The 12,985-nt window shown below is 40.7% G+C and overlaps 1 protein-coding gene across 7 annotated transcripts in view; it reads left to right on the top strand.

Annotated features, from left to right (window-relative positions):
• The window catches only part of ANKRD31 (ankyrin repeat domain 31), a 250,225-nt gene that overhangs the window by 163,873 nt on the left and 73,367 nt on the right, over positions 1–12,985 (top strand). For all 7 annotated transcript variants that reach the window (XM_075838389.1, XM_075838395.1, XM_075838375.1 and 4 more), the window contains exons 20-21: positions 485–646; positions 11,681–11,823. In XM_075838389.1, coding sequence (XP_075694504.1) covers positions 485–646; positions 11,681–11,823 — 305 coding nt within the window. The remainder of the gene's footprint in view (positions 1–484; positions 647–11,680; positions 11,824–12,985) is intronic.

Raw genomic sequence — 12,985 nt, 5'->3', positions numbered from 1 at the left:
ACGCTATCTCCGGCAGCTCTATAGAAAATAAACAGTGCAGTTTTGCCGCGGTTGCTGAATAAAAACACTTTGACAGCTACATATGAACTTGGCCTAAGGGTGCAGTCACACGTGGCAGACTTTGTTGCAGAAGTTTTCTGCGAATGAAAATCAATTCCATTCATCTGCATGGGGTTGATTCTGCAGCATGTGTATAGATTGAATCGAATTAAGTTTCAGTTGAATGAAATTAAGTTTCATGTGTATAGATTGAATGGAATTAAGTTTCAATTTCTGCAACATCTGCCGTGTGTGACTGCACCCCTATTCTGCCCTTGTATCGCTGAGTATGGAATTTTCTCTGATTTTGAGTCAATTGAATCCTATTTTCTGTGATTTGTTAATAATTTGCAATGTATAGTTTGATTTTTATATTATTCTTAACATATTATGGTAATTACTTTATGCTTCTGATGTGTGTTTGCTTTTTTTCTTTCCTTTTTAGAATCTGTTAAACATTGTAAACCCTCTAAAATCTTTAGAAACATACACAAAAGAAACTTCATGGGTGAGACCCTGCTACATAAAGCTTGTGGAAAAGGTGATTTACAACAAGTTAATGCACTTATTGAAGCTGGAATAAATGTCCATCAGAAAGATAATGCAGGTTAGCATTCCTTTTATTCTGTACGAAAATCAAGAGATTATTGTTTGTTTAAGGCCATGTTCAGACAAGGCGGAATTTTTCCGCTGCAAATGTTGGTTCAGATTTGGGGCAGTTACGCAACGAATCTGCACCAACATTTGCATATTTGACAGGTGATTCAGTCGTTGCAGATATCACAGCGGACTTGCCACAGATTTCAGTTTTTGCATTGCAAAGGCTGAAATCTGCAGTGAAATTCCGCTTTTTCTCCGCAATGGAATGAGCGTGCTGCGGAGGGAAAATTCTGCACTGCAGCCTAATTTCCGCAGTTATTTTCTGCAACGTCTGAACTAACTTTCCTAAAAATGTATAGAAAGAAATGTCAAAAACGGCTGCTGCAGAAGTGTGAATGTGCCCTAACAACTTGCCGCATAAACACGTACATACACGGCATGGAAAGGCAACCATTCACATGCCGTGCACTGACAGACAATAATGTCATATACTAAGTATACTAAAGCATTATATCTGCGATCAGAAGATCGCATTGTAAAGTCCTCTAGTGGGAATAAAAAAGGAATTCAAACAGTTAAATAAAGTTTAGCAAAAACATAAGATTACAGTAAGGGTATGTTCACACGGCGGGGGTCCGTAACGGCTGAAATTACGGGGATGTTTCAGCCTGAAAACATCCCCGTAATTTCAGCCGTACCGGCATGTGCAGGCGCTTGAACGCCGCGTCAATTACGGCCGTAATTAGCGCTGCTATTCATTGGAGTCAATGAATAGCGGCTCCAATTACGGCCAAAGAAGTGACAGGTCACTTCTTTGACGCGGGCGTCTAGTTACGCGCCGTCATTTGACAGCGGCGCGTAAATATACGCCTCGTGTGAACAGACAAACGTCTGCCCATTGCTTTCAATGGGCAGATGTTTGTCAGCGCTATTGAGGCGCTATTTTCAGACGTAATTCGGGGCCAAAACGCCCGAATTACGTCCGTAAATAGGCCGTGTGAACATACCCTTAAAATTTAAAATATAAAGTGAAAAAATAAAATACACATCTGGTATTTCCGCGATCGTAACGATCCGAACAATAAAGTTAACACATTATTTAAACCATCAAGTGAACGCCGTACAAAAAAAAACCCCACAAAAACAACTGCAAACTTTTTTTTTTTCATTTCCCCCACCAAAAAAATAAAACAAAAGTTAATCATTACGTCCCATGTACTCCAAAATCGAACAAATGAAAACTACATCTCGTCTCGCAAAAAAGAAGCCCACATATGGCTACATCAACAAAAAAATGAAAAGTTACGACTCTTGCAAAATCAAAACTTTTATTTAAAAGTACTTAAATTCTGCAAAAGAAGTAAAACATAAAAAACCTGTACATATTTGGTATTGCAGTAATCGTACTGACCCATAGAATAAAATTAACATGTTATTTACACCGCATAGTCAACGGCACCAATTTGAAACATTGGAATAGCTGTTTTTTGTTTTTTTCAATTCCTTCTTAAATTTTTTTTATAAAAGTTAATAAATATCATATATACACCAAAAAATTCTGCAATTGAAAAATACAACTCGTCCCGCAGAAAACAAGCCCTCATATGGCTATGTCGATGTAAAAATAAAATAGTTATGACTTTTGGAACTTGGGGAGGAATGACAAAAAAGAATACTTAGTCATTAAGGCCAAAATAGGCCTGGTCCTTAAACGGTTAAAGTTAGAATCACTTTATTGTAGGGTTTTTATTTTAAGTATTCTACCTGACTTTCCTTGCTAAGAGTATTAAAGGTTATCAGCACAATAAAGAATTGCATTTGATTGGTCAACTTATAAATCAGTCATTACCGATCCTCATCTAGGTACCCAATTATTAGGTCACATTCAGACGTGGCGCTATTGCTGTTGAATTCCCCTGTGGACAGACTGCAGTGGAAATCCGCAGCAGCCTTTTTTTCCATTGGTTTCTATACCTTTTTAGGTAACTTATCTTCCGCAATGTCTGAACTAACAGTGCGGAATTTAGGCTGCGGTGCAGAATTTGACTTTGCAATGCAAAGGCTGAGATCTGCAGCAACAGTGGCGTAAGTATTAGGGCGGATTTACACGAACGTGATATATGTCAGTGCAACGCGCGTGATTTTCACGCGCGTCGCACGGACCTATGCTAGTCTATGGGGCCGTGCAGACAGTTCGTGATTTTCACGCAGCGTGTGTCCGCTGTGTGAAACGCACGACATGTCCTATATTTGTGCGCTGTTCGCGCATCACGCACCCAGTGAAGTCAATGGGTGCGTGAAAATCACGCGCACCACATGGAAGCACTTCCGTGGGACGCGCGTGATTCACGCAACAGCAGTAAAAAGTATGATTGAAAACAGAAAAGCACCACGTGCTTTTCTGTTTACAGACATACAAACAGAGTGTCATAATGATGGCGGCTGCGCGAAAATCACGCAGCATATGGTGATGACACACGGAGCTGTTAAGTGCCTTTTGCGCGCGCAAAACGGCACATTTTTTGCGCGCGCAATACGCACACGCTCGTGTTAATCCTCCCTAAGGGTCACAAACTCTTGTGGTAGGGTTCGATACAGGGTCCAACAGAAAGCATCACACATGCACATGTGTTTGTGGTTTTTTACAGGTTCTGTCGTTGGACTACGTCGGATTCGAGGACTACTTCGATGGCGGCTTTTTTTTATTAATAAAATAGTTAATGAGGGTTGTGTGTTTATTTTTTTATTTCAATAAAATATTTTTCCTCTGTCTGTATTTGTTTTTTAAATTACTACCTCCTTAGTAATGGCCGCTGGCTGATTGACAGCGTCCATTACTAAGGTGGGACTTAGTGTTAGCCGGTGCAGAGGCTAACACTAACCCCCTTTATTACCCTAGTATCCACCGCCACCAGGGGTGCTGGGAAGAGCCGGGTACGATCCAGTACACGACCATCTGTAGTGATGGTCGGGTACTGGTGCGGCTGCAGGCTGGTATTATCAGGCTGGGAAAAGCCAAAAACAGTGGACCTTCCCACCCTGGTAAAGCTAGGCTGCTGCTGCGTTGTATCTGGCTGGTTATGAAAAATGTGGGGGACCCCACGTCATTTAATTTAAAAAAAATAATAATAAATTGGAAAGAACTTTTTCATAACCAGTCAGGTACAACACAGCAGCTGCAGCCTAGCATTACCAGGGTGGGAAGGCCCACTGTTTCTGGTCTTTCCCAGCATGATAATATTAGCATGCGGCCACCCCAGTACCTGACCATCGCACAGATGGTCAGGTACTGGATTGTACCAGGCTCTTCCCGGTACCCCTGGTGGCAGTGGGTACCGGGGTAATAGTTGGGGTTAGTGTTAGCCTCTTCACCGGCTAACATTAATCCCCTCCTTAGTATTGGACACTGTCATTCAGCCAGTGACCATTACTAAGGTGGTAGTAATGAAGTTTAAAAAAGTGCAAGGACATAGAAAAAATATTTTATTGAAATAAAAAAAAACATACAACCCTTGATAACCATTACATTGAGAATAAAAAAAATGCCATCATCGAAGTAGTCCTCGAATCTAAAGTAGTCCAACAACCGAACCTGTAAAAAAACACAAACAAATAATTAATAACAAATAAAAAAGCAAAACAATTATTCTTACCTTGCCTGGTCCAGCGCTGGACCCGCAATGTCAGCAAGCTGGGCCCTATATCTAAGCCCATCATATGTGATACTGTTTGCTGAGCCACTGTATCTAATCCTATCCATAACTGTCATGGTGCGGGGCGTGGACCCTCTGGGCCGTACCGCGTAGCGGGATAGCAGCTGGCCAAACAAGTACAATGCAATGTCTATAGTCCAGAAAGGGTACCTGAGGTAATGTAGACAGTAGCGGTAGATTCAGGCTAAGACGAGGCTCCGACAGTAGACAGACACTCGGCGGGGTGCGACACAATAGATGCAGCGGAGGGCACAACACGACTCCAACTCTTGACGGCACAGGGGCACGGGATACAGGGTACAGGCAAGGAAACACAACAACGCTCAGGCAAGGATCGAGAGGGCGGGGCCCCTTTTATAGTCCTGAAGCATTCTGGGCTGATTGCCGTATTCTGCAACTGTGCGCGTACTTGCACTTTAAGGCAGTGCGCGCGCCCTGCAGGAGACAGTGTCCGAACCAGGAAGTGAGTGCCGGCATCTCTCAGGAGTGAGATGCCGCCGGGAACTCACTCATCCATGGCCGCGGCTTTCAGAGGGTGTCAGGACGACGGTCCACGGCCATAGACGTTACAATAGATATGGGGTCGTAGTGCTATAGATATTCTGTCTCATACACATATATATATTTTGGGATATATATATATATGTAGATATATATCTATCTCTATACACACATGAACATATACATACACGCACACACATTTCTTTTTGCGGGGGGTATATGTATTGGGGCAAATTTTACTGCAGATTCGTTGCGTAATTGCCAAGAATTTGCGGCTAAAAAGTAATATAGCCACCATTAAGGCCAGGCTCACACACAAAGTTTTGGTGCAGTTCTATTTTGTGTATTTATTTATAGAATGGGAAATCATACAGTGTTCTAATACACATTAATAAGAAATTGTGCTCGCGTACCTTTCTTATACCAGTGCAGTTGTCTGTCTAAAAAAACCTGATAAATTCATACCATGTCTGACATATACAGTGACTCACTGTAGACTTTAACCCTTTCCCGCGATTGGGCGTAACTGTACGTCCGAAATCAAAGTGATTTCCCGCAGACGGGCGTACAGTTACGCCCTGCAGATAAAGTGAGCATAGGAGCTGTGCGCGCTTTATCTTCAGCGGCTGTCAGCTGTTATACACAGCTGACATGCCGCTGCAATGGCTGCGATGGCTGTTACCGCCGATCGCAGCCATTTAACCCCTTCAATGCGGCTGTCAATGACGTCCGCCGCATTGAAGTGGTTTACAGAGGGAGGCGATTGTTGCTATGGCAACCAGGAAGCCGTTACTAGGCTTCCTGGTTGCCCAGGGACGGTAGCCTATTAGGTCCTGCCCGAGGCAGGACCTAATACACTAACTGTCAAATGAAAAATGACAGTTACGATGCACTACACGTAGTGCAGTGCATCGTACCGGGGATCAGAAGACCAGATCTTAAAGTCCCCAGGTCAGTGTAAAAGAAAAAGTAAAAACTGTAAAAAAAAAAGTGAAAGAAAAATAAATAAATAAAAGTTAATAAATAATAAATAAATAATAAAAGCAACACTTGTCCTGTTTCCCTGATCAACTTCTTTATTATTAAAAAAACATGAAAATATGAAAAAAACCTATACATAATAGGTATCGCCGCATTCGGAACGGCCTGATCTATAAAAATATCACATTATTTTTACCGCACGGTGAACACCGTAAAATTTTTTAATAAAAAACAATGACGGCATTTTTTTTTTTGGTCATCTTGTCTCAAAAAAAATGTAATAAAAAGTGATCAAAAAGTTGCAAGTAACGCAAAATGGTACGAATAGAAACACAGTTCGCCACGCATAAAACAAGCCCTCCCGCAGCGATATCAACGAAAAAATAAAAAAGTTACGGCTCAGAAAATGGCGACACTAAAACATGATTTTTTTAGAAAAGAGTATTTTTATTGTGGGAACGTAGTGAAACATAAAAAAACGATATAAATTTGGTGTCGCTGTAATCGTATCGCCCCGCAGAATGAAGTGAACATGTTGTTTATACTGCACGGTGAACACTGTCAAAAAAAACAAAAAAGAAACGTGTTGGAATGGCTGTTTTTTGGTTTCCTCATCTCCCAAAAAATGTAATAAATAGTGTTAAAAAAAAAATCTCATGTACCCCAAAATGGAACCAATAAAAATTACAGCTCGTTCCACAACAAAGGCGCCCTCACACACGCCCTAACGGAAAAATAACACGTTATGACTCTCAAAACGCAATGGTGCAAAATGATTCTAAATGACGGCCCAGACTAATTTTTAGGTCGAGTAGAATTTCACTAAATACCCCACATCGTCATTTGCTGGACCCCACAGGTGGACCCCGTAGATGCAGCAGAGATGAGGAAACTTTAGGGCCTTGTGCGGCTTATAGGGATAGTGAAGAAGTCAAATATAAGGCAACACTGGAGCGCTGATATTTTGTATAATACCCAATAAACCCGGCCTGTGTATAAAGGATTGGTTCAAAGCGTACCACACCAATCCATGGATTATTCATTCACCCCATTATTACATCATCCTATTATGACCTGTTGCACTCCGCCCAGCTTACTCCGCCCAGCTTACATATACCCTGATGTACTCCGCCCAGTTTACATATACCCTGATGTACTCCGCACAGATTACATATGCCCCCACATTATAAGCTGAAATACCACTAATACACCAAGCAAAATCTGCGCTTCAAAAGCCAAATGGTGGTCCAACTGAGCCTGGCAGTGTACCCAAACGGCAATTTATGACCACATATGGGGTATTCTGGAGAACCCACTTAACAATTTATGGGATGCGTGTCTACGGTGGTACAAGCTGGGCACAACACATTGGGCACTGAAATGGCATATTTGTGGAAAACAGCAATTTTCAATCTGCAACATCTATTGTTTACTCATTTTTGCAAAACACTTGTGCGGTCAAAATGCTCACTACACCCCTAGATCAATTCTTTGAGGGATCTAGTTTCCAAAATGGGGTAATTTTTTTGGGGGGTACCACTGTACTGGTACTATAGCTCAATGCAACATGGTGTCAAAAAACCAATCTTATAAAATCTCCACTCCAAATACTAAATGGCGCTCCTTCCCTTTAGAGCCTTGCTGTGTGTCCGCCCAGCTTACATATACCCTGATGTACTCCGCACAGCTTACATATACCCTGATGTACCCGCACATTACATATACCCTGATGTACTCCACAGATTACATATATCCTGGTGTACTACGCACAGCTTACATATATCCTGATGTACTCCGCGCATATTACATCTACCGTGATGTACTCCGCACAGCTTACATATACCCTGATGTACCCGCACATATTACATATACCCTGATGTACTCCACAGATTACATATATCCTGGTGTACTACGCACAGCTTACATATATCCTGATGTACTCCGCGCATATTACATATACCGTGATGTACTCCGCACAGCTTATATATACCCTGATGTACTCCATCCAGCTTACATATACCCTGATGTACTCCGCCCAGCTCATATATGCCCCCACATTATAAAAGCTGAAATACCACTAATACACCAAGCAAAATCTGCGCTTCAAAAGCCAAATGGTGGTCCAACTGAGCCTGGCAGTGTACCCAAACGGCAATTTATGACCACATATGGGGTATTACTGTATTCTGGAGAACCCGCTTAACAATTTATGGGATGTGTGTCTACGGTGGTACAAGCTGGGCACAACACATTGGGCACTGAAATGGCATATTTGTGGAAAACAGCAATTTTCAATCTGCAACATCTATTGTTTACTCATTTTTGCAAAACACTTGTGCCGTCAAAATGCTCACTACACCCCTAGATCAATTCTTTGAGGGATCTAGTTTCCAAAATGGGTAATTTTTTTGGGGGTACCACTGTACTGGTACTATAGCTCAATGCAACATGGTGTCAAAAAACGAATCTTATAAAATCTCCACTCCAAATACTAAATGGCGCTCCTTCCCTTTAGAGCCTTGCTGTGTGTCCAAATAGCAGTTTATGACCACGTGTGGGGTATTTCCCTACTCTGAAGAAGTTGCTTTACAAATGTTACGGTGCTTTTTCTCCTTTATTTGTTGAGAAAATGAAAATTTTTTAACTAATGCTATGTCTTATTGGAAAATAATGTAATTTTTCATTTTCACTCCCTATTTCTAATAAAATATATGACACACCTGTGGGGTCAAAATGCTCACTACACCCCTAGATGAATTCCTCAATGGGTGTAGTTTGCCAAATGGAGTCACTTTTGGGTAGTTTCCACTGTACTGGTACCTAAGGGGCTTTGCAAAAGCGACATGGCGCAGAAAAACCAATCCAGCAAAATCTGCTCTCCAAAAGCCAAATGGCGCTCCTTCCCTTCTGAGCCCGGATGTGTATTCATACAGTACTTTATTACCACATTTGGGGTATTTCCGTACTCTGGAGAAGTTGCTTTACAAATGTTACGGTGATTTTTCTCCTTTATTTGATGAGAAAATGAAACATTTTTACCTAAAGCTACGTCTTAGTGGAAAAAAATGAATTTTTTCATGTTTACTGCCCAATTCTAATGAAATCTATGAAACACCTGGGGGGTCAAAATGCTCACTACACCCCTAGATTAATTCCTCTAGGGGTGTAGTTTCCCAAATGGAGTCACTTTTGGGGGGTTTCCACTGTACTGGTACCTTAGGAGCTTTACAAATGCGACATGGTGCCGAGAAATCAAACCAGCAAAATCTGTACTTCAAAAGCTAAATGGCGTGCCTTCCCTTCTGAGTCCAACTGCTTCCCCAAACAGCCGTTCATGACCACATGTTGGGTATTTCTGTACTCTGGAGAAGCTGCTTTACAAATGTTGGGGTGCTTTTCCTCATTTATTTGTTGGAAAAATTAAAAATTTTGAGGTAAAGCTACATGGTATTGGAAAATAATGTCATGTTTCATTTTCACTGCCCAATTCTAATGAAATCTATGAAACACCTGTGAGGTCAAAATGCTCACTACACCCCTAGATGAATTCCTCAAGGAGTGTAGTTTCCAAAATGGGGTATTTTTTGGGGTGTTTCCTTTGTTTCGGCACCACAAGACCTCTTCTAACCTGACATGGTGCCTGAAATATAATCTAAGAAAAGGAAGGCCCTAAAAAGCTCTAGATGCTCCTTTGCTTCTGAGGCCGGTATTTCAGTCCAGTAGCGCACTAGGGCCACATATGGGATATTTCTAAAAACTGCAGAATCAGGGCAATAAATATTCAGTTGTGCTTCTCCGGTAAAAACCTTCAGTATTACAGGAAAAATGGATTAAAATGGAATTTCTGCCCAAAAAATTAAATTTGTAGATTTCCCCGCTACATTGCTTTAATTCCTGTGAAACGCCTAAAGGGTTAAAAAAAACTTTCTGAATGCTGTTTTGAATACTTTGAGGGGTGAAGTTTTTAAAGTGGGGTGATTTGTGGGGGTTTCTAATATATAAGGCCCTCAAAGCCACTTAACAACTGAACTGTTCCCTAAAAAAAATGGGCTTTTGAAATTTTCTTGAAAATGTGAGAAATTGCTGCTAACTTATAAGCCTTGTAATGTCCTAGAAAAATAAAAGGATGTTCAAAAAACGATGCAAACATAAAGTAGACATATGGGAAATGTTAGCTAGTAACTATTTTGTGTGGTATTACTATCTGTCTTACAAGCAGATACATTTGAATTTAGAAAATGCTAATTTTTTGCACATTTTCTCTATATTTTGGTGTTTTTCACACAAAAATATTGAATATATCGACCAAATTTTTTCACTAACTTAAAGTACAATATGTCACGAGAAAACAATCTCAGAATCGCTTGGATAGGTAAAAGCATTCCCGAGTTATTACCACATAAAGTAACACACGTCAGATTTGAAAAATGAGGCTCTGTCATTTGGTCCAAAAGTGGCTCAGTCCTGAAGGGGTTAATGGGAATATATATGCCAAGAACATGTCAGTTTGGCAGAGATACATCAGCTTCCTGCAGGCTTAAAGGGGTAGTCCGACGAAAATAAAAATTATTATTTTTGTTTTTCTGAAATGAATAAACTTTGTAATACATTTTCTATTCCACGGTTTGCAGTTTTTCAGTCCCCGTCACGTGGACCTGGAAGTTCGGAGTGGCTGTTCTTGTGGTGACATGCAGAAACAGGCTCTGGGGGGAAGGAGCTCCTCCCTCCTCTCTGTGTGTTGATGACGTGGATGAAGGGGCTGGCTGCCTGGCTCAATTCATCAGCTATGCCAGCTCCCCCCTCCGTCACAGCTGATTCGGAGACAGAGAAGGGGGCTGGCTTAGCTGATGAATTGATCCAGGCAGCCAGCCCCTTCAGCCACGACATCGACACACAGAGGAGGGAGGAGCTCTTTTTCCCCTGAGCCTGTGTCGGCGTGTCACCACAAGAACAGCTGCTCTGAACTTCCGTGTACACGCAGCGGAGACTGAAAGCTGCGAACGGTGCAGGTTTGGATTAGAAGGTATATTGCAAAGTTTATTCATTTCAGAAAAGAAAAACATTAAATCGTTTTTATTTTCTTTGGACAACCCCTTTATTAACTGTATTGAAAAGCGCTGTCGACTGTATTTTTAATACAAGTGTGTACATCCAGAAAATAAAACAGTCAATGGCAGATACGGCAATACAGTTGAATATTTCTGGCCTGTAGTTCAGTGGTACCTTTTTCACACAGTTCCGAATGCAATGTGTTTTTAATCTTTTTTTTACAGTAAGCCTGTTTTCTATAGAGTAAAACAAAAATTATAGGTAAAATATAAAGAAAGGTATCTTTGACGTCGCCTATTGATATGGATTTATATGGACCTATTATGTGCCAAGTGTGTTAATTTGGCATAACTTTTTGTGCAATATGTCAAGTATACCCTTTTTTTTTTTTTTTTTTTTTGAAGATGTAAAAGCATAGAGTTTCACTGTGTTCTCAAAAAAAGTAAACGCAAATGATGTTTGCCTCCAATATGGCCGCCACAGGAAAGATAAAAAAAAAATAGGCTCGATATTTAAAAATATTTCCCGTCTACATAACACATGATAATCAAATCTTACCTTTTTAGGATCCCATTATAAGCATAAGGATAATTATAAATCAAATTTGCAAACAGCAAAGTGGCACGAGTCCATCATCAAACTTATAAATAACTAGCCAAGCTGTTTATTGTATCTGGAAAATCTAATTAATAACTGAATTTATTACTTCTGTTTGGAAGCGGATGTGTAATTGTTGTCATTCAACCATCTAAAATTATACATGTGGTATTTACTATTGTTTTTTTACTATTTGGCAGGTTGGACGGCAATGCATGAGGCTTCCTGCAAGGGAAACTCTGACATAATCCTAGCATTAATACTAGCAGGTGCTGACGTCAACTGCAAAGGACTTGATGGCATACTACCTATACATGATGTAGTTTATTGCAATCATTTTAAGGTGATATCTGTGAATATATGGACTACCCAATTTTATTAATTTACAATGTCTGTAGTTGTCGTACTACTATACTGGTTAATTGGACAGTAAGGGCAGGAACACACTAGGCGGAAACACTGCAGATTTTCCGCAACGGAATTAATTGCGGAAAATCCGCAGAGTAAAACAGTAGCAGCAGTGTGGGTTAAATTTGATCAAATCTCAGCCATACACAGTGGAAAACATCCACCAAAATAAACGTTCGTAAATTGACCTGCGGTGCTGTTTTTGAAGTCGCAGCATGCCAATTTTTGATGTGGAATCGCTGCTCTTCTGTTGCAGGTTTTCACCATTGAATTCAATTGGAATGTAAAACCCGCAACAAAGAGCTATGTGTTGCAACTTTTGTAACGGAAACGCTGCAATTCCACAGCCAAAATTGCAAATAAAAAAAAAATAAGTCTTTTTAATTTGAAATTACTGGTAATAAAAAGTTCATACTTCCATAGTAATAGCGATGCGATCCTCCCCTGTGAGCGCAATTCGGTCTTTCGGGTGGAATTCCCTGTGGCTACCTGCTGTGTATTTTTACGCAGCGTATACACCTAGAGCACCGGTCTCAAACTCGGCTGGGTAAATAGGGCGCACATAAAAAAAAATTAAGTTGATAGGTCGCTTTACTTTGAAAATTTGAAGCAATACAAAATTATTGTTAATAAATTAGTTATTTGAACTACTATAACAGTACTACATTACTATAATAATGCTACATTACTATAATAATAGCGCTAGGTTTAAACTTACCGGAAATTTTGAGAGTTTACTCCACGTCCATTTTTTAACAATCCAGTTTGTGTCGCTAAATGCAGTCTGGCTGCTCAGTTGGCAGCGTTTGGCAGACACAAGAATTTCAAGATTGTGTTGCCCCTTTTAAGATAGTGCCACAGTGCCCTCTGTAGATATTGCCACAGTGCCCTCTGTAGATATTGCCACAGTGCCCTCTGTAGATATTGCCACAGTGCCCTCTGTAGATAGTGCCACACCCCCTGTAGATAATGCCACACCCCCTGTAGATAATGCCACAGTGCCCTCTGTAAATAATGCCACAGTGCCCTCTGTAAATATTGCCACAGTTGCCTTTGTAGATATTGCAACAGTGCCCTCAGTAGATATTGCCAGTGTC

This window comes from Rhinoderma darwinii, chromosome 1 (assembly GCF_050947455.1).
Source record: "Rhinoderma darwinii isolate aRhiDar2 chromosome 1, aRhiDar2.hap1, whole genome shotgun sequence".
NCBI classification, from domain to species: domain Eukaryota; kingdom Metazoa; phylum Chordata; class Amphibia; order Anura; family Rhinodermatidae; genus Rhinoderma; species Rhinoderma darwinii.
Note: the sequence above shows the minus strand (reverse complement) of the source record. Positions and strands in the feature narration are given on the sequence as shown.